Source organism: Chrysoperla carnea, chromosome 2, assembly GCF_905475395.1.
Source record: "Chrysoperla carnea chromosome 2, inChrCarn1.1, whole genome shotgun sequence".
Taxonomy (NCBI): domain Eukaryota; kingdom Metazoa; phylum Arthropoda; class Insecta; order Neuroptera; family Chrysopidae; genus Chrysoperla; species Chrysoperla carnea.
In genome coordinates this window covers 42,519,208-42,542,444 of record NC_058338.1, presented here as the reverse complement: position 1 = coordinate 42,542,444, position 23,237 = coordinate 42,519,208, and the positions used below count along the sequence as shown (strand labels likewise).

At 29.9% G+C, this 23,237-nt stretch overlaps 1 protein-coding gene across 2 annotated transcripts in view; it reads right to left on the bottom strand.

The window, feature by feature from the left end:
• Positions 1 to 23,237, bottom strand: part of LOC123293867 (teneurin-m) — a 546,253-nt gene that overhangs the window by 6,523 nt on the left and 516,493 nt on the right. The window contains exons 3-14 of one of the 2 annotated variants that reach the window (XM_044874826.1): positions 9,983 to 10,159; positions 7,474 to 7,752; positions 7,030 to 7,245; positions 4,656 to 4,933; positions 4,364 to 4,580; positions 4,044 to 4,238; positions 3,745 to 3,954; positions 3,335 to 3,670; positions 3,066 to 3,273; positions 2,310 to 2,336; positions 831 to 1,224; positions 6 to 664 (exon numbers count right to left, since the gene is read on the bottom strand). In XM_044874826.1, the coding sequence (XP_044730761.1) occupies positions 6 to 664; positions 831 to 1,224; positions 2,310 to 2,336; positions 3,066 to 3,273; positions 3,335 to 3,670; positions 3,745 to 3,954; positions 4,044 to 4,238; positions 4,364 to 4,580; positions 4,656 to 4,933; positions 7,030 to 7,245; positions 7,474 to 7,752; positions 9,983 to 10,159 (3,196 nt within the window). The remainder of the gene's footprint in view (positions 1 to 5; positions 665 to 830; positions 1,225 to 2,309; positions 2,337 to 3,065; positions 3,274 to 3,334; positions 3,671 to 3,744; positions 3,955 to 4,043; positions 4,239 to 4,363; positions 4,581 to 4,655; positions 4,934 to 7,029; positions 7,246 to 7,473; positions 7,753 to 9,982; positions 10,160 to 23,237) is intronic. The other variant, XM_044874827.1, reaches the window with a different exon arrangement.

The window sequence follows — 23,237 nt, the reverse complement described above, 5'->3', positions numbered from 1 at the left end:
CTTACTTCAATCTAACAACTGTTCGAACAGTGCCGTCAGTTAAAATACGTCGCACTAGATTAAAATCACCTACAAAAATAGATCCATCTGGAGCAGTTGCTAAAGCTACAGGTGCCAAAAGTCTCTGCTTGGAGGCTTGACCTTCGCAGTCTACACAGTCTAATGGTCGCTGATGACCATCTCCCATTGTTGTAATTATAACTCGTGGTTTGTGTTTTAAATAAATGTTAGAACCATCACCCTTTTGTAAAATACCTTCATGGAAGTTATATCTGTGATGAATATCTAAATTCCAGCCTCCAACTTCAGATATACTCATATCATGGCCACTTAGTTTTGTTGTTTGGACGTCCCAAATAATATCTTTGCAGTCTTTGTACTCATAGCCTACTTTAACCATAGCTGTTGTTACTCCATATACTCTTTGACGGTAAACATTCAAACGGTTCCATGCATACGTGAATTTAATAACTGGATCTGCTTCAAAGACTTTCTTGAATAAAATGCCTTCAATAGTAATTCGTAAATGAATTAATTTTAAAGATTCTGGAATTACTTCTGGAGTTAATTGTAATTGTATAGTTGAAAGATATCCAGCTGCGCGTGAACTTTGGTATACCAAGTTCAAACCTGTTCCTGGTATCTGAAGACTTTCTTGTACCACCTAAAAATAATAAAACAATAAGTACAACATTGCATTAAGAGTTTATATAAAAAGTAGCTTTTTTGATTCGTTAGTAATTGTTCTTGGGAAAACCTTTCTGTCTATCCATATGAAGTGCAGTCACGTGTTTCAGCGATTTTAATTTAAAGTTTTATTAGAAACATACCTGTGATTCTGTTAAAATAGCGCTCTTATCAGGACATGCTCCTTGGAATCCATGTTTCCATGTGGCAAGGACAACTGGTTTCATTGTATCATAATTATGTGCACTACACGCATGTGGAGGTAATATTATGACCTTGTCATCTCCAGTTGACATTGTAATATCATCAATAATCACAACTTCATTCCATGGTACATAAACTATGTGACTTTGTGGTCTAAACGGTGATCTTCCAAATTGTAAAGTTACAGCACCACCTCCGTTTACCAAGAGATCAAACCAGCCATCGTCTCGAGTAAATGTGAAACCTTCTAAAGGTGTCGAAGTACTAACTCTAACACCCATTAAACCAGTTCCTAATCCTGTTACCACACGTCCTCGGACCACAGCTGATCGACTGTAAATATGTTTAAACGTTAATTAATTAGGTATAATAAAGAATTAGATTAAAAAGAAAGATGATTTACTTTCAAAAGTAAATCTCAGAATTGATAAAAGAAGCCATGCTGATTTTTATAGTTTATTTATAATTAATAGGGTCTTAAACTGTAAAAAAGAAAAGCCGTATTAATTTTAATTTATAACAGAGTTAGAGCAGTATTTCACTCTCCAGGGGAAATATAATCAGCCCCCGATGACTTAAAATAGACTTAAAATACATTTTCTTTGAATGTACGTTAGAGCTTCTCAAATAAATCCAACAAGAGGTGAAAAACCTTCGTAGTTCTTATTAATTTTTCATTTTCAAATTAAAAATCAAATAAATGATTAAGAAACGATACGAACAATTAAATCCGAATATTTTACGAATTTGAAAAACACAAAATAAGTCTTGTGAGATTATTTGAACGGTTTTAAGAATAATTCACTTCTATGTAACAAAATTTAAATTTTTTTGAATTTGTATAGTCTATTAATTAATACAAACATAATGATCGATTATTCGTATCATAAAGTGTATTTGGCATACAGACTCGTTTCAGATGTTATGTTTATATTATTTTCTACCTTTTTAGCAAAAAAATTATTGTTTACGAACTTTTAAACCGTATTTTTAAAAAACGTGGAAGACCCTATTAAATATGATTACTTCAGAAGTTTGAATTCACTATTTTGGCAACAAATTTCATTGAAATCAAAAAAATTATTACCTACTACTAAACTTAAGACAAAAAATTGCAAGAATCTAATATTAAAATAAAAATCTTTTAATATAGTAAATATGATATTAATAAGTAAATATGAATACCTAATAAATGATTATTTCTAGTTAAATTACTTTTTTTCTATTCTAAGTGACAAAAAAAGCGAACGAAAAAATCACAAACACAATATGAGGAATAATTTTGGGAATATGAAAACGCATGCTGTACATAATTTTACATAAACTTAAGGATTTATTAATTTTTTATTATATCGATGTAAGAATGGATCCTTTATTATCTACCTACTGTGATTAATTATATTGTTAGCAAATCTTACCTCGCGTTGAAATGATTCCAAAACACACTGAGAGCAGCAAGGAAAATAAAGCCCATCAAGGTTAACATATTACAGTAGAGAAAATGAGAAAAACTTGAAATATTTTCTAAGATATTGTAATTAATTTAAAACGTAAAATAGTAATTATTGAATACTTAATTAAAATATCTTAAAGAATGAAGATGAAAATAATTAGAAAATAAAATAAGTAATGATAGAGAAATTGATTTTGATTAAGGAAAAAGTGATATTGAGGAATGTGCAAATAAAAATTAGTATCTTAGAAGCATACACTTGAAGAATGAAGAAAGTGAAAAGATATAAAAGGCGCTTCGTATTATCGTTGATTCTTAGAATTTTTAAATTTGTTAATTTTGAAAACAATTTAAGAGTAATATATTAATATAAACAAAAATAAATCACATCACAAATTTCGGGAAAGTTATTCGACATGGGGCACAACAATGCATCGAAATTGAAAAAAATTATTTGTAAAATTCCTGCTTACATTTAGCACATAAACAGGGACATTTATTTCACACATAAAACATTCATTCGTAAATTCATCGTAAAAAATATTTTCTTTTGTTATGATAGTATGAAGCAAAAATGTGCTGAATTTTTATATAAAAAAGTAAATGAAAAGTTAGATGAATTAACGAATATAAGAAAGTGACGACAGATGTTGCAAGTATTTTATGATTAAAACATTGAAAAAGTAAAACATAATGAATATAAAAGTGCATAGTTCGTTACCTTTCGTTAAATGTTTCTGGCCGAGCATAATTTTGTAAACTTCCTTCGTCGATCAAAAATTTCATTCTTTCAAAGAAAGAGGCGGTAATTGCTGGAGGCTGTTTACGTAGTAGAATGTCTATTGGCTTTGGAGCTGATACACATAATTGACTACTTCGACAAATATGATTTGAACAGCATTCGGGGTCTTCACAATCCACTAGTCCATCTTTAAAAAATCAATTGTAAAAATTATTTCGCGTTTATTCCAAAGTTACTTGCTTACATACCTTTGTCATTATCTCTACCATCGTTGCAACTTTGTTCTAATAGGACACTGCAATCTTTTCCATCCCAGTCATCATTGCATCGACATTCCCAAGCTCCATCAGCGTTGGCTCTGCATTGTCCATGCCCTGAACATCCGTTAGGACATCCTTCCATTGTACAATGTTTTCCATTCCACCCAGTAACACAAAGACATGTGCCATTTTTGCATTGCCCATGTTCATTACATCTCGAGTCACATTGTTTCATATTACAAAATTCGCCGGACCATCCAGTATTACATTGACACGCGTCACTCACACAATGGCCATGTGGTCCGCAATCCAAATCGCATAATTCTGAAAATAAATTTGTAGTGTAATTATTTTATAAAATTAAAAACTTATATACATGACTGGATGTAAAGTGATACCTCTAGAACAATCTTCACCAGACCATCGTGGCTCGCAAGAGCAAGTTTGTGTATCTAAATCGAATGTGCCATGACCAGAACAATCAGGAAGACATTGTAATGCAACTTTATCCATTTGTCCGCAATCGAGACCTTTCCAACCTTTTTTACAAATGCAATGTCCTTCAATGCAGAAGCCATGCCCATTACAAGTAGGATGTGGACAGTCAACTAAGAATATCATTCGTATTAATTATGTTAGTATAGAAAAAAGAATAGATTTTGTTTTAGGTTAGCACATTTTTTTAGTGATTAATTACCTTCTTCGCAGAATTTTCCTTTGTAGCCACGAACGCAACCACATTTACCGTTGACACAATGGCCATGACCATTACAATCAGGAACCTCACATTCATCATGTCGAAGACTACATTCTTTTCCTTTCCATCCTGGATTACATTGGCATTCGCCATTTATATATTCACCTCTTTGACTACAGAGTACTGGGCAGACACCTAAATAAAAGACATTCCATCATGCATAATGTTATGAAAGAGGCGAGAATGTTAGTAATACATGGAATATGTAGTTGTCACATCCCAAAAGTTTAAATTGTATACATAGTTGGGACTATACTTACTTTCACTACAATCATCGCCTCCAAAGCCTGGATTACACTGACAATGACCCATGAGACATTCACCTTTCCCACTACAGCCATTAGGACAATTATGAGTCATATCATCGGCAATTACAGCTATGAAAGTCACTTCTTGAGGATCTCCATCATCATTATACAAAGATAAGAACCAATGACCTTGTTCCATATAATGCGTAACTTCCTTTTTCATTGATGGCTACATAATAAAATAGAAGAATAAAATAATTTGCACAAAACAAAGAACTAGAGGAGATAATAAATTATAGCTTACATGAGACGCTCTAGTTGTTCGCGCCTTGAATCCACTTAAAACTTCCAAAATATGATATTGCGTGTGTGTTGGTAAAGCATTACGGCGAGCATATACCCCAATGCTCGCACCACGTGGAATGTTATAATCAAATTTAACATAGGCTGCTTCTGATTGATAAAATTGCATATTCCAATAACTATATGGCGGAATTTCTTTTGATAAACGTTGTCCTAAAGCTATCTGTGCGAATGTTGTGCCGTCTGGTGGAAACGATCTGGCTGGGAATGTTTTTGCACCTAATTAATCAAGCATATTTAGTATGGTTACCATTTTATTTGGTTTAACAGCAATAAGCTATTCTACTTCTGCAACTACTTTTTAAAAACAACTTTAGTTCGAAAATTAGTACTTAAGCCAATATTAATTATGCATAGCTACAAACTACTATTTTACATGTTAGTTAACCAAATACCCGCGGCGTGGATTAGTGAGTGATCCGTATTTAAAATTAGTAATTGTTAATAGAAAAAACTCATTAGTAACTTCAAAATCATTTTTGCTTGTGAAGCTTTGCCAATTAATGGCAAAAAAGCCTCACCTTCCAATATAAGTATTGTTGGCGGAGGAACTGTTACCACTGGGCAGCCGGTTGATGTTACTTCTGTAGAAGTGCTGAATCCATCATAATCAATCGTAGAGGTCGACAAAGGTGAAAAAGAGGAGGAAAAATATTCATAATCATTCCATGTTTCTTGTGTACTTGATGATCCGTAGTATCCTTCAGTAGTATAATTTTCTGATAAGAAACCATTATTTGTAATATTTTCGCCGGAGTTTGTATCTGTTGTTGTTGAATGTGCAACAGAAGATAATTTTTGAGTCTTACGTGTTGTATTTGTATCTGAAGATTCTTCAGAAGAGTCTTCAAATAGAAAATCATCGTCTATGAAATCTGCAGAATCTGCAAGTGCTGGACAAGAACAAGTACATTCACCACCTCCGTAATTTTTATTTGCAGGAGGTTCAGGATTTGCGGTAGTGGTTGAAATAGTGGTGGGGATTACGGTAGTTGTGTATGTGTTATGAGATTGTGGTACTATATTTATACCAGGCAAATTATTTGGATCTCCATCAGTGGGAACAGACAATGATAATATGTAAACTGGTTTAGAACCATTGTCATTTGTTGACACGCCTTCAGTGGATATTGTGACATTGACAAGCAGCCGTTTTGAATGCTGTGTTAATTCGATGGCATGTGAAGGCGTCTCATTGATTTTAATGTCATTCAAACTTTTATTACTGGAAATTAGTTTTAAATTATCAGATGAAGAATTAGTAATGGGAGAAACAACAGAAGACACATTTTGTGAGGTTAGTAATGGGGTTGCTTCATGTTCATGCATACTGATTACACTATCATTATTGATACTTATTGATGTATCATTAAATTTTCCGAAATGTGCAGCGGGAATTGAATCTCTATGTAATTTCTCTTCAGCACTAATGGAATTTGCTTCTTCAACTTCATTATTCAACTTATTTTTATCAGACATCGTTCGATCAGATAATTCATGATATACAACAGCAGGGCCAGTATCCATTTCAACAATTTCAACTTCATCCTGTCCATATGATATAATTGGATAGTCATGCTGTAATACTTCAGGACCTTCATTTTCTGATGGTTTCATACTAATACTTTCCGGTATTTTCTTCAATTTAGATGCAATCATCATTGGGTGTGTGATCGTATTTATTACAGAATGTATACCTGATTGGTTAATAGTTTCGGTCGTTTTCGTTTCGTTGTATTCGGTTGTAACGTTAAGTTTAAACTCGGTGGTTGTAATATCCTCGGCAGTTGATTTTATGGTAGTGGTTGTCAAATTGATTTGATTATCGAACTTTGTATAATCAAGTAACGAATTTTTCGTTGTTAATTCAAACAATTGTAGATTTGAGTCATTAGTAGTACTGTTTGGGACAACACTAACATTGAAAAGCGTATCACTGGTGAAAACAACATCATGCAACAAAGATATTTCACTAACATTTTCATTGTTAGTATCATGCACAACACTAATATTAACAATGTTACTAGGACTAGTAGTAATAACAGGGTCGTCATCACTGCTAGTATTAGTAACTGTGGAACTAATGGTAGTAGATTCGTCATGCACAATTGCTACTTGTGGTGTGGTGTCTGTCATAGTATTTACGACATAAGTAGTTACATTATTATTAATTACTAAATTAGGTTCTAATACACTGGGTGCTGTGCTATTTTCAATCGATCTACGTTTACGTTGATATACAGCAGTATTTTTCTTTAGCAAGTGCAACAAATTTAATAATTTTGTATCATCCAATGATTCAATGTAGTTATTACCTCCAGCATTACTTGTTGTAGTTCCAGAACCAGTGGCACTATTTGTGTTACTGCTGGTGGCTGTAGAACTACCTGTCGCTGAGGGTCGTGGTTTACTTGATGTTGAGATATTTGTTTCTGATATTGTTTTTGAAGCGGATAATAAATCGGAACTTTCTTCTACTAATACTGTGCATGCTTTTGTGCTTTGATACGACCAATTTAATAAATTGGAGGCTGAAATTTTATGAATAATTTGTTAAAAAATATTATTACCTTTGTGAAAGAAATTTATTCAATGCTTAAAAATTGAAATTGATTGATTTTAAACTAGGGGAGAATGTATTTTAATAAGCTAAATAAAAAAAGTTCTTTGGATATTTTATTGTGATGATTTAAAGAAATTTTCCCAGTACCTTTTAATGGTAATAATAGTTTCTTTTTTTGATTTCTACATAAACTTACCGGAAATGTATGAAAGTGCTGCGGTAAGAACAATTGAAAGCATGATAAATACAATCGCCGTACATTTCCATGTACATTTTGTTGCAATGCCTTTTCGAAAATGAAACCGTGATGCTTGTGGAAAATGACTGGAATTAGGTCGACGTAAGTTGTTCCGGACGGGCAGTACTGGTACTGGTGTACCAAATGGTAGATTACATCGTTCTGAACTTTTATCTTTTGATGGGCTGCTACATGATGAATTTGATTTGTAATCCAATGTAGAATTCTTTGGCATATCTGTAATTGAAGCAAATAGTATGGTTACATAGTATAAATACAGTCTTATTTAAAAAAAAGAATAATATCGTTGCGACATTAATTTTTTAACAAGTTAGTTTCTTGTTTATAAGAAAATTGGAAATTTCGCGTGTTTAGTCAATCAAATGAACCAATTCATTTTTCAAAGAGGTAAAGTTTTCCTAAAACTTTGAAACTTTCGGAGACAAAGTTTGGAAAAACTTTAATGTGTTTAAATGGTAACTGCAATAAAATTTTTAAATATCTGATTTGTTGTAATATTTATTTGTACTTATGTTTCCCCGAATAGATGGACTAATGCACTGTTCCGAAGGTGATAGGAGAGGGGTATAGGTGTGCTTTAACTCCGTTACATATACATATATGAATATCTCCTGTCGACTCAAATTAGCTGCAACTAGGTAGGGAGAGCAAAATTATAAAAGTAGAGATTAATGTCAATAATTTAGAGAGGATTTACAAGAGGAAAATAGCTATCTTTGGTGATTTCCAAGGAAAACTTTTAGGGGTGTAAGTTTTATAGATACATCTCCCTTGATTATGCCGAAAAATCACGATCTTTCGCAGTTTTGGAGGCTTTGCGCACTTCTACACTTCCAAATTAAGCCAGATGTTTTTAATTAAGTCAAAATTTTATTTACTTTGAGTTAATCTCAAGGAGAAACGAGGATGACGTTTTTAATGTTTTCGCACCTCTACAGCCTCGCAAAATGGAATTTAAAAAAATTTGTTTTGATAGTCTCAAGGCAACATGAAAAAACAAAAGTGCCATTTCAATAAAAAGCATGAAATTATAAATTTAAAGTATCTAACTAAGACGAAATACAACCTTAGTAATAGAGCTCTGCTGCTCATAATTTTTTTAATATTATAATTTGTACTCATAAACATAAATAAGTTTACAAAAGGAATTCAGTTTACTGAGGTCGAATTTTCATGCATAACTTTTATGTAACCATTATGAAAATATATAACAAGATTAGAATAAAATATGATTGTATGAAGGAGGTCAATGTTCCATTTATTAGTTAGAATGCATGTAACAATGTTAAAATATATTTAATAATCATAATACTATAAATTTTACTGTGCATAAGCACCTAATCATAACTATAACTATAAAACAATACAAGAGGACTAGTTAAGTCGTATAAATAGGTAGTTAGTTGTCTTGTATTTATGTGGTTGGTATTTGACCTGAATGTCCGACAGTACTGAATGTAGGTAGGTATTCGATGTGATTCATTGCTACTACTGTTTAAAATATTATAATTCAGGCAAAATAAATATCAGAAAAAAACAACAATATAAATAATGCAAAATAGACCATCAGGTGATGATTGGTCAACGTGCCACGATTTTCTCCCTTTTGCGTCAGAGGAGACTGAAATATCAGAGTCAAAAATTTCGTGTGGCTTATACAGGGTGTGCAGAGAAAAGTGCTATTCTAGAAAAAACTGTAAAAAATCCTATCAAATTTTCCAAATTATCTTTTTACAATCTTATAGTATACAGTACAGAGGAGGGTATGGTTTCATGAATAACACTCTTACGAAACTTCGTGAGTAGCTTCATTTCAGTGCAACCTACAACGTTTATATTTACGAAAACTTTGGAAATTGGGTTAAATTAGTCGTTAGACTGACATATTTAAGGTGTAGGTTTGAGAAAATGGGTCACGAAATTAAAGAAATTTATCCTAATTGAATGCCAAATTAGAAATCATTCTTACATTCTTCAATAAGAGTTACAGACCAAGCATATTACTGGTACCCTTGACATTTAACATGCCTTTTTATTAAATGATAGGGATGAAAGGCGGTAATCGGGTTATTTTTCGAAAATATTTCCGGGATAAATTGTATCTTATAAATAAAAATTCCAAATGAGTAAAGGCAATTGGGAACATCAAATATTATGGATTCAAATTTGCTCACAGCCTGAATTTTGTAATTATAGATTTTACCTAGTCCAGGAAGATGATAGCAATAGCAATGATCCTAAAGTTGAAAGTGCCCCAATTTAACGTAACCAACAAACAGTAAAGTGAAGTTAAAAAGTTATCATTTTAATAGACGTGTATTAAAGTAGTATTTGTAAAGAATGTTTGTCACAATACTAAATTGTCTGCATTATAATATCCGCACTGTAGAAATATTAAAATTTATATTTGTAATAACATTTAACATAAATTGCTTCTATTACTTACTAAGGGTTCCTGTTGGAATGTATACATTTCCAGATGGCGTTCGTACTAAACATGATGGTTCAAAATCACCATTTGGATCTTGCGCAGGATTCCCTGTGATACGACCGTTCAGTCGACTCATTGTAGGATTTCTTGGGGGTACATCAGGAGGTCGCGGTACACTGTCTAATAAACAACCTGCAAAGAAAAAAATTATTTATAAATTAAAACTACAAAACTCCAAATAAGAATCACAAATATAGGAAGGTAGGAAAGTTGTAGGTACAATTATATTTTTTTGTATAATTAAAATTTTGTTTTAACTTTAACTTTCAAAGTTTATCATTGTTAGAAATTAAGAGGTGTTTCGGTCATATTTTCTTGAAAAGATTTTACACTCAGAAATGATTTTTAAATGAACACGAAACTTACAATTTCATAAATGTATTTTTTTTCTTCAAAAGATGAATGAAAAAGATTGAAAATAATAAGCGTAGTGTAGTGTATGGAAACTGGGACATCGTTTCGCTTCATAATGGACCTTGTCCATGTTCGTAAATGGTAAGAGATAGTAGAAAATTTATAAAAGAACGAGCATCGAACGTAATAGAAAATTGCTATATTGCATTTAAACATAAATCAGGAATCATTTTAGTCTTTTACGAAGGATTTCTTCACTTTTTTCTAACCGAGAACCGAATCCATATATACATATAAAGAATCATTTAGATAAAAAAATTCATAGAAAACTTTTGAAAAAAGGGAGATCTAGGGAATGGTAGAAGTTCTAAAAATGTTTTAAATTTGACTAAAATTTGATGCTTTTTATAGTTCTACATCTTAGACTTGTAGCGGACGCATCTTTCCGTTGGCTATTAATTATTCAATTATAATTAATAGACGAGGAAGGCTGTGACGATGCATTTACCATAACGACATAAATTGTATAAACATCCATTCGATTAATAAATTATTAACTTTGAAGTCAGATTTATTATTTGCGCGTCTTTCAGGAGAAGGTTCAAGTGAAGTCTTCATAGACTAGTGTACTTATAACCATTTTAATTTCAAACTTTTTGGTATTGTTTGTAAAACATAGCATTCAATTCCCTAGTTAAACATTTAATGCTTGTCATACTTTGATCTAAAATGTAATTATCTAAACTACTAACTACAATCAATATTTTATGTTAGAATATAGAATAACGGAAAGTGTAAATAGATTTTTCATCTATGGAATACAATATACTCCCTAAATTTCCCTCTCATATACAATATTTAAATCTTCTTACGCCTCCGCTTATAAAACAGTGAATGCATATATTTTGATTATTCAGCAAAAATTTTCAAATATAAGACTACTCCACCAGCAAGAAGCAAGCTTATAACCTAATATTACATATATTTTCTTCATACATTTATAATATAAATATTTTGTATGTGCTATCAACAATATCCCATAAATTTGTAATGCTGACCAGGCAGTTAAGTTACCTACATATAAGTAATCTACATTCATAAATTCTATTATGCTTATGTTTTCTTTTTTTTTTTGGGAGCAAGTTTTACTTTCAATATAAAAAAATGATTTTTATATAAAAAAAAAAAAAAAATAGATTTTCACATATAAAAACCATTTTTTTAGGTATTACTTCAGATTCATTAATACTAATTTTACTCCCATTCTTTGAACTTGTAGTGTCTGCTCGTCTGTTTGTCGGCCGAAAAAACTTTGGATCGATTTCTTACCCTTTTTCCGTGATCCAATTGAGCTGAAACTTTGCAGACAGTCTCTTAGCAACGATAAAAAGCTAGAGGTATATAATATATTTTGTATAAAGAGGAGAATTCTTTAAAAAAAATTTGTTCCGATGTTCTGTTAATGATATGCCTTAATTCGCTTTGTGTAGAACCAAAATAAGCCCCTCCCTCGCAGAAATATTTACAACTCCACACGAAAATCAGTTACATAACGAAAAAATTTATAATATTTTTTATTTAAATAATATCTTATTATATTTTATGACAAGATACTAGTAGTTTATCACTTAAATAAGGGTTGTAAGAATTTTTCCCAATGCTTAAATATTTGATTGTAATAACCAAATTCTTTACAATAATTATATCATATATGTTATAATATTGCCTATAATTTTAATAATTGGTTATAAATTTAGCATTTAGTGCGCTCTGTTTTGCATTACAAGAATAAGCCTTGTGTGTTTCTTAATCACTTTTCAGGATTTCTTTTACCTAGGAATATCTAATATAAGCCATGCTGTAGAATATAATTCTTACAATTTATCATTATTTTTTTTCGAAAATCGAATGTTTTAATAGATTTTGTTGACTTTATTAACCTTCGAAAATGTTGCAATTATCGTTGCTGTTGCCGCATAAATAATCTAATGGTGTGATATGGTACTGTTTTATATAAAAATGTCGCTAAGATCCGGGTGTGCATAATCAATTTTGTTATTTGTAAATAGCAAATGTTTTATTAAGTAATCTGCTTGACTAAATGTACTTTATACGATAGTCTACTATATCATCTACACAGGTAGAATATTCAAAGATAGATTCAAAGATAGAACCTCTAATTACATTTAACAATAGAAATAGATTGCTGACGATGCACTATCAAAGTATACAAGTGCCATATATCCACTATTATTTACAGTGTATGCAAAAGTAATTTAGATCCATGGCAGTAAGTTATTTTTCAATCTGTCTAAAAACATGTAGGGAATTATTTATTATGATATCAAAGACTCTTTCAACAAACTCCGCAGTGAATCAGTAAAAGAAAAAATATGACGTCATCACAATGGGATGCAAAGAAACTTGCGTTTCGTTTTTCCCCACTACCCATTCACTAGTAGCGCTCTAAAATTAACAACAGTTCTATTTTCCATTCACAAATAGTGCTCATGTCACATCTAGTCTCATAAGGCCACATCTCTCTCAAAGGACGTATTTTGTTAAAATCTAAATTTTTGGCCTTTAATTTTTTTTGCCCAGCGCATCGTTTTTCTTAAACAGTCGAAAAAACATTAAAACAATGAAAATTTCCGCTCAAAATCATAATTTTCAACAATGAAGCTCAGAGTTTACAGTTTTGTTACCATCGTATTGAGCTCATTTATTTATATAAAAATAGTCAATAAACTGGCCTCTTTAATTTACTGACGGATTTTGACTTCAACACGACCAGGTTATTATATATGTAATATATACATATACAATGTTGGGAAAAAGTTTGGCAAGCCTTAAATTATATAGAGAGAAATATAATATGGATCGTTTAACGACACATCCCTTGAAGGGTAATAGTAGAAAAATTTTATATTTTTTTATTACATTAATTAATAATTTGGGAACACTAAATACCGATTTGTCTTGAAAAATCTGTTTAAATAAGCTAATACTTTACCCTCGTTCCACTAAAAAATTATTCCTGCACTCATCTGAAGCCATACAAATTTCAGCTCTTCATTTCAAACCGTAGGCAAGTAATTTAAGGGTTGCTAAACTTTTTCGTATCATTGTATATATAAACTGTATATAAAGCTATGCGAAACGAACAAACATGGAAACCTTTGCTTCGTAGTTGAACGTATTCACTCTTTTCGCATACAGCATACAGTAAATATACCTATACATATTATATACTTTGGTGTATATACTTGAATTGAAAAGTTTTTTTTTGAAGAGGTTTGGAGTTTGAAACAAATGAGATCGTAGCTTTTAATTGGAAGCATGTGAAACGAATGACGTTATATGTGTTATGTGTATATGCAGCAGTATAAAATATTATGTGAATAAACCTAGAGACTATATAATAATGTTTTAGTTCTTTGGGTTTTGAATGAGTCTGCATACCTACCACGTACTTCTTGCGTTATATTTACATCCGCCTGTAATCTATGAATTAAAAAAAATATAGTGAGAACGCCATATAACTTCTATATGTAGGCTAATAATAAAAAAGTTTTACTTCTGTTTATTAGACATTTAGTCTATAACAAACGAAACAATCTATGATATGATTGGAGGAAAAAGAACCTAGAAAGGGTTGTGAAACTGACAAGCTGATGACTTTTGACCTTCTAATAAAAGACAAACTATAGGAAACCTTCAAACAATCGATGCTGTACACACTTATTGTATCGAATAAAATTATTGTTCTCAAACAAGCATCGAAACTACATATTCTTACAGAATTACTTAAAGGTAAAATAAAATTCCTTATAGAGAACTTGCATGTATTTAATTTTAATTTTGGCGATTTTTTACAGGTTAGGAAAAACGGAGTTTATTTTTACAAATAAATCATTTTCGAATTGCCCCTCTTTTTCTTTTTTTAACATGTATGGGAAAAATAAACCATCGAAAAACATAAAAATTGAAAAACTTGATTTCTGTTAAAGTAGCACTCGAGCAACGGTTAATATCTCAATTTTCTAATTACCAACCTCACCTTTGTCAATCTTCCAAAAGTCAGGTAAAAACAATCATAGAATATTCACCTCATTATGGGCTTAAGAGAACTTCCAAAACAATTCATTATGAAGAGTAAATAGTTTTTATGTTTAAAGCGTGTATATAGATGTAGAAAAAGTTCATATAATTATTGTATTATAGACTCTATAAGTACACCATGTTTAACTGAATTTTATACAATTTTTTTGTTTTTGAAATTTTATTTAATTATATCCACTAATTGAAATTACTAAATTTATTTAAAGTTACTATATACTGAACTGATTTCATTATCAACTTACTCCTTTGGCGTATGATTAATTATATTTTTATTTTAATTAAGCTTGTTTTTCATGTTATGATTACATAAAATACTTTTTATGCATAATTGTGAATTTAAAAATAAATTATACATTTCTATCAATTATTTTGTTATAAGTTCGAGAAGCATAGATTGGGTCTTAAAATTTTGTTAACAAATTTTCAACTTTGATTATGAATTTATTATATAATTTGATGAATTTTAAATAAGAACAAATTTTTTTCGCTATCTGGTTTAAAAAATTTTCGAAATACCGAAGACTGAATAATTTTACCAAAATTTTCGTAATTTTGAACACTAAGCAAGATATCGAAAATACTAAGTCTAATTTCGTCAAGTGATACCAAAATTCATCATTATTCATCATCAAAATTGAGAATAAACAATTTAATAATTATTTTATATCTGAAATTAATTTAACCCTTATCGCACATCTTTAATGCAGTCGGTCTACACGGTTTTAACTTTTGAATAGATAGTGTTTTCTTTATTTCCTAAGGTCAAATTTGGGTAAAAATTACCTAAATATAACATCCAACACCTATTATGCATGTAATAAGATTCATATTAAGTATAAAATAAAAAAAAAAAGTTTTTTTCTAAAAGTTGTTAACCGACTCATACTTTCTTAAGCAAAATTTTTGAATTCAGCAATTATTCTGGTTTAGAAGAAATACGGAAGCCAAAATTGTAAGTACACTTAACGGTATTTTAGTTTTATCTAAAACGATTGCTATAAAGTTGTAAAAATTTTAATTTTTAGTTGTCGTTTTTTTACCTAGTGCTTTAAAATATGGTGGGAGCGCAAATAAATTCATTGTACCTAGTAATAATAATATATGCTACATATTAAATGCGTTTCCACCATTTACTTTCTGTATTGTACTTGTTAATTCCTTGTATACATTTCTATTGGATTCGCCAGTTTAATTTCAGCAGCAAGGTCGTGAAAAATGTTTCAGGTAAATTTTTCAAGGTTTCTAAGTGATAAATAATTGAGACCTTCACTTTGACATGGCAATTCATTATCAAAGTCGGAAAAATAGAAGTCAATATGAGAAAAATTATCAAAGTTTAAAAGGCCATTAAAAGTTTAGACAGTTAATTAGTAGGATATTATTGCAGACTACAAGCGTCAAAGTTATTTTAATTGCTTATATTATTTTAACACTTAAGTAAATAATTAAACACATAAATAATTCCGTGTAATTAAAAGAGTATCTACCTGCAGTTTAAGTGATGATGATTATTATATTAAAAGACTTAGAGACGATGGAATTTGAAATTATTTACAACAGTATGGCGATCGTTAACAGGTCGAATTACATAATTATTGAAAAAATTGGTCTCAGCGCTGATAGTTGGGTACTGCTTTCTAATTTTTTTAAGCTCTTCGTTATTGAAATACATATAGTTTTATCCACGAAATCATCGTACTTTGCCGACGGTTCCAAATAGCTGCCATATTGTCGGAAATAAAATTTGCTCTTTAACCTATCACATCGTTTTCCACTTAATAATTATATAATTGAATCTATTAACGGGTCTACATACTGTAACAAATGGTTGAAAATAATGTGCCGTGTCTGCAAGTCTATAAGCAATTAATAATATGTTGAAATAATTTTTTTAATGTATGTACTTACTCTATTATTGTATTCATAATAATAAACTGGAAATAGGCATTGCTATAGAAAAAAATACGTAGGGGTAATTCGTGTAGCCTTGGACGCTTGTACTTATGCACAGTATCCTCAAGTGGAAATCGATAACTATAAGATAAGTTTTTTTTCTAAATTTTAAGAATATTTTCTCAGTTGAATTAGGTTATTATTAAATAAACACGTTTGAAAAAAAATTGATATCAAAAGCAAATTATTAGAATTTTTGTATAATATCAATTTCTATATTTTGTAATTGTCGTTACAGCTCGGGTCAGTGTTCATTTTGTTGTTTAGTAAGTGTAAGTACTTTTTGATTGTAGATAAAATTCTTGATGTAACAATTTCTGTAGGCGCTTTAGACGAATTTTTATAGAGTAAAATCTTATGGATTCGCATGCTATGAAAATAGGAACAGATATAACATCGTAACAGAGGAAACTAAAACTTCCTCAATCGAAAAAACGAAATTTATGTAATAATAATTAAAGCTCTATAATTAACTATTAACTAATTGATTTTGATCTTTGGTAACTTCTGATTATTGTTCATAGATGGTGACAGTTATGTTTTGTTAATAATATTCTTATAATTATTATTATTATTATTATAGTTTTTATACACACGATAATAATTTCATTTACAAATTATGAAATTTCAAATATTCATACTATAAATAATTCAAAATTTTTCACGGTTGGCGGTTGCAAAATTATTTTGATAAGAATTTGTGGCATCATTTTTTAGTATTGAAATAAAAATACTGCGAATGATGTCACAAATACTTATAAATATAATTTTGCAAACGCCACTTACAACTGCCAAAATATTCTGTCTGTTTTAATGTACTTTTTAAACTATTTATAGAATATTCCCTCAAAATTTCAGCCTGGTGGGAGCAGGATTTTCATCCTAATGACAACTCTGCTATGGCTTGGCATATACTTGCATTCGTCAAAATGGGTTGGCAATTTGTTTTTACACTTAAACATATGTAAATTACAACACCAACTGTAGTCTTTTGGATAGTTAAAAAAAAAATTTTTTTTTTCCTTTTCAAAAATTTAAGGGATGACGACCAATAATAAAAAATTTTAAAATTTTCTAGTTTTGTGGGAAACGGGTTAGTCGGATAGTTCACCAGATCTTAGACTATTGCAAAGTAGATTGATCTCGATAGCTTATTAACTATTAAGAATAATGCTGTGCTTATAGTTAGAAGCGTTTAAAATAAATAAATATTTGGTTATACAGATTAATATTTTCACCTGTCCCCAAAAGAGCTATTACACTTTTATTCAAAGGTAGAGCGCTTGCATGTTATTAAAATGCAGGGTTTTACAAATTCTTGTTTTGTAAAAGATCTCTTCTCTGGATGTGTCACGGAAATAAATGAACCTTAATTAAGACAAAATGTAAAATTCTTAGAACTTCTAAGATAAAATTTCAGAACAAAATTTTTTTCTAGATGTCCAAAGGTACATGACTAGCTTCTATGTAGGTACAGCTTCATTTCAAACACAAGATTAATTGCATTATTTATATATTACAAACTATACCGTAAATGAAAATCTAATTAAAGAACAGAAAAAAAAAAACTTTTTCTTGTTCGTTGTAAAAGTTTTTTTATTATTATTATTATTCTCCATTCAGATATCAGAATATGTAGAGCATAAATTTGTTGTATTTCTGTCGCTTTATGAGTAAATTTTTTAAATTATAAACTTATTGTATTTATTCAATTGAATATTTAAATAGATTATAAAACATATTCTTAGTGTTTAATAATTGAATAAACTAAATAAAAAAAATTATAATTTGTTCGTATATCATGAAGTTAAATTGAATACATACTTCAACGTATAAACCCAAAAAAGTATTAGAAATTCTTCAAACAACATTTTTGGCCTCTTCCAAATAGTTGCATTTACAAACCTCCCAATTTTAAACAACTTTAAAAGATTACATTAGAATCAAATTTCCACATTCACTCAATTATGGTGTCTTTATCAAATTGCATTAAAATGTCCAGCATTTTCTGCTTGATTCAGAATTTTTAGAGTAATGTTTGAATTTTATTTGTAAAGAGAAGCTAGCGGATTTAAATCTCGCTGCTGAAAACGTCATCGATTGTGCATGTAAAGATTGCCTGAAGTATCTGTTCATGAAAACGAAAAAATTTTGGAATTTGTTATATAATTTTACAATTAAAATTAAAAAAACCTGTAATTATAAGATGAGAACGTTGTTAAAATTTGCTGGTTCCAGTACGTAAAAAGTAGGGATTTCTTAACAGAACTTAGCTGCGTCTTATACCACCAAATATTTCTAACCTGTTGTAAATAATTTCAAAAAATCTACGGTAGCATATTCTGATTGCATTCATTCTATGATATACCTGTTTATAAACTTGACATATAGTCGATAAAGAACTGAATGCTGGATAATTGCTATTAATTATATTTATCTACTAGCTGTTACCCGCCCGCTTTGCGTGGCGTAAAATATACCCGCTTTGCTGGGCAACATTCCCACTTGCACCTCTCCCTCCACATTTCCTCGCGTTGGATAACATTTTTGTAATGTACACGTCATGCTCTTTTATTTGATACCCCACTTAGGTATATTTGTAAATATTCGATATTTCCTTCCCACTTTCTCGCTACACCTTTCTACCCTCCGAAGGTTAAAAAAATTTCTAAATGTAATTTAAAACATTCTGACCAAGTTTTGAACTATTAAAAGCCATAATTGAAAAATATGAATTTTTTATTCATGAACACCCCTGCAACCCCCCTTGTGGGTGGAATTTCGTAAAATCCTTTCTTCTACTTGGCAAAATTCTTAGCTGACCTCTACTTGGCAAAAGGAATATTCCTGCCAAATTTCAAGTCTCTAGGTCTTATAGTTCCAGAGATATCGTGATGAGTGACTATCTATATAGATCTATAGAAAGTCTCCTATATATATATAGATAAATATAAAAGCTTTGTCTTGAATGACTGACGGAGCATTGTACAGCCTAAGCCACTAATCGTAGAGACCTGAAACTTGGAGAGTATGTTCTTTGTATGACGTAGGCATCCGATAAGAAAGGATTTTCCAAAATTCTGCCCCTAAGGGGGTCAAAAGGGGATGCTATATGAGCTCATGATTCAAAAGAAAATTTTACTGTATTACTTTACTTACTATTTTCAAAAAATTCATTGTTTAGAGACTAAAATAGGAGGTGAAAGTTTATATGAAACTTTGTCATTTTTTAAGGTTTGTGCAAATTGATAATTGTGCTCATGGTTTCATACAGAATTATACTGTATCACACTTTTATTTAATTCTTTAAAGGAGCGCAGCGAAATACATCACCGAACGTCGCATTATTTTCCAACGGGATGTAAGTAAAGTTGACCTTTAGTTGACCTTGAAGGGTAGCATTTGGGTCTTCAAAGTTGATATAGTGTATATTGCAGTATATAGAAAGGCTAAGTGAACATTATCACAAGAGAAAAGTATACTGTATCACTTTTTTATTTCATTCTTTAAAGGAGCACAGCGAACTCCATGGACGAATGTTTTCCGAGATGATGTAAGCAAAGTTGGTTCTCTAAGTCTTTAAATTTGGTTCTCTAAATGAATCAACGACTCATTAAATGAATCATTTATGGAATTCATTGAAATGAGTCATTATCACAAGCGAAGCCGTGGGCAAAAGCTAGTGTAAATATAAAATCGGATACTTTTTTGAAACAATTATTCAATTAAAAACAAAATATTCGTGAATAATTTAACTCCTAAAAAAATAAAAAAACTTAAAAAATGTATATGCATGTACTATAATTTAACATGATATTGTGGAGTTTAATGTTATCAATTTTGTTCATATAAGAAACTTTTCAAAGATAAAATACTGACTTTAGTAACAATTTCCTAAGTCCTTATAAAAATCATTTTCATCCCCTCTTTGTACAATATAAAATTGCGTGCAGTTTTAAAAAACCCTAATAGTTATTTTTTTTTTAATACACAGACACTTATATTATTATTCAAATGATATTAAATTAATATAAACATCCCGCTGCCACCCTTACCGCACATGCAAGTACTGGGTAGTATCTATATAAGCTGCGATAACTGAGACCCTCAATGAGCTTGACCAATATCTACCTGTTAGAAATTTATTCCATTTATTGATAAATTGTAGCAACATTTTTTCTGCAAATTCAAATATTTCATTCAGCCAGTAATGCTTTGCAAATTTCTATATATTATAAATGTGAAAGTAAGGTTGTATGTTTGTTTGTTTGTTTCACGCAAGAACTATTGAATGTATTTGAAACTCTACAATAAAATAGCTCATACATCAGATTAACACATGAGTTATAATTTATAAAGCTATATTTTAAAAAATGTATCAATTCAATTTGGTCTAGCATTTCACTGCGCCATCTATGAGCAAAATTTTGAACCATACAAAGACTTCTGTATAAACGGTATACGTTAAAATGGTAAAAATACAATTCATGGTCATCTTTTCTGATATACTTTATGAATTATGAATATTTTACATTTAATAAAAAATAATGGTACATATATTTTACCTGTGTAAAACATTCATTACCCCTATTTCGAGTGTTATGGAAAGATAATAAATAATTCCATTTTCTCTTATATTTATGAAGCGAAAAATTACATTTACAGAATGTGTTTTAGTGCATAAAAATCGAAAAAGTCTTCATAAATTAGTCTTGCAGAAAAATTGTTGTAATTCTAAATCATAAACAATAAGTAAGTTAAATTTTTCATTGATTTAAAAGATATAAGCATTTTTCTTCTATTTTCTAGGTGAAAATAATGACTTTTCTATCAGTTAGGGAATAAACAACCTATGTAGTGTAGTATGTATATAGTGTTACAATTCAGATTTCCTAACAAATATATTATCATTTACTGTACAAATCATCATGACAAGAACAAAACAACAACAGCAACAATAGCATTGAAAAGAAAATCAAAAAGTAGTCATTATTACTAACGTAGGTATAATGAAATTTTGTTTTAACACGCACATACGATTTGTCGGAAATGAAGAATTTCACGTTATCTGTATTATTAACGTACTACCATCTATAGTTTGAAATATCGTGCTAAAGAGATTGTGTCAGAAGTATTATTTTAATATATAATGTATACCTATTAGTACAGGAATATTCATTAGGAACATAAATAATCAATCCCTTTTCTGTTTAAATATTAAAATTAGGTGATAATATCATAATACGATAAATGAAAGAAATTCCAAGATTTAATTTTTTCATTCTGTAAAATAAGTAACTATATTAAGTTTCGAGAATCTATATTCGTGTAAAATTGAACCGTTTTTACATCTTTTGTGAAACAGTAATATCGATTTAATACCAGCAACATTGGTTAATATTGAAATTGTTAGAACATATTTTAATAACATTTTTTATGATCTCATGTTTGCAAGGTAATGAACGGTTGACGTAAAATTAATCAGATTTTAAGTTATGCTAGTTATGAAACGAAAACCAACCGGAGTGCTTTATTTATAGTTCGATATAAACAACAATTTTCTAAGCACTTTACAGGACGCATGCACGAATGACACTGTAGTCGTAATAAAGGTAGGTAGAAAAGCTATAGTGATAGCTCAAATACATTACCAAAATATTTCTTTAGAGCTAGCAGCGAATAACTAGTAGGGTAGATATTAATATTTCACTTGGATACATCAGATATACTAGGTGTCCCATTTTAAACAATCCAGCTGAAATATTTTTAACGAAGGGTTTTTGAACAAATGTTTCAATTAAAACTTGGTCTATTCGAAGGGACACATTTCATGGAGGCCTTAGGGCAAGACCTTTTGAAAATCAAATTAAGTTCGTAACCGATAAAAAATTTAAAAAATGTTTCCTTACTAACAGAAAACGGCTTTTCTTTCTCGACAGAAATCTAGTGTAATAATTTATCGATTTTAGTTTTGCCAAGTTTTTTTTTGAAGATTTTATCTTACTCTTACTATTGAGCTTATCATACGTGTTTTCATATGGCTTAGTTCTGCGAAAAATTGTTTCCAAGAAAATTTCTAATTTTAAATTATTTTCTGTGGGATTTCTTCTTTCAAGTAGAACGAACAATTTTCAATTGAAATATTTTCAGAAACTGATCGTTATACAGAATGTTCGATTTACATCTAGACATATAAATATCACGAGTATGACAGAGTACATACGTTATTCAATGCATCTAAGTTAGAGGTATTATAGGTTCTAAGATAGAAGTATATGTAATTACAAAAGTGACTTGTATCGTGGCTTATCTTACAACAATCTCAAGCGTCTTACAACTATCTCACCGCATATCGAAGCTTCAACACATGTATATAATACCTCTCATTTAGATGCCTTGCTTAACGCATGTATTCTATCATACTTGTGATATTTATATGCCTAGATGTAAATCGAACATTCTGTACATAAAAAACATTAATACTACATATACATATAAAATCTTATAAATTAGAATATCCATTTAATATTTAATCATCTAACATTTATAAATAATGTTTAATAATAATCATTATTAATTGTTATCTAAATGTTGTTAAATTAAACTTAACTTATATAATATAATTACTTGTAATCATATTTTATATTATTATATGTTTATATAAAATATGATTATTGTAACGTTAGCGTAAAACAGATCATTTATTACGCAATGAATAATTTGTAATTACATATAATTATTAAATGCTCTTAGGCAATCTAAAAATGTGAAAAGCGCTCTA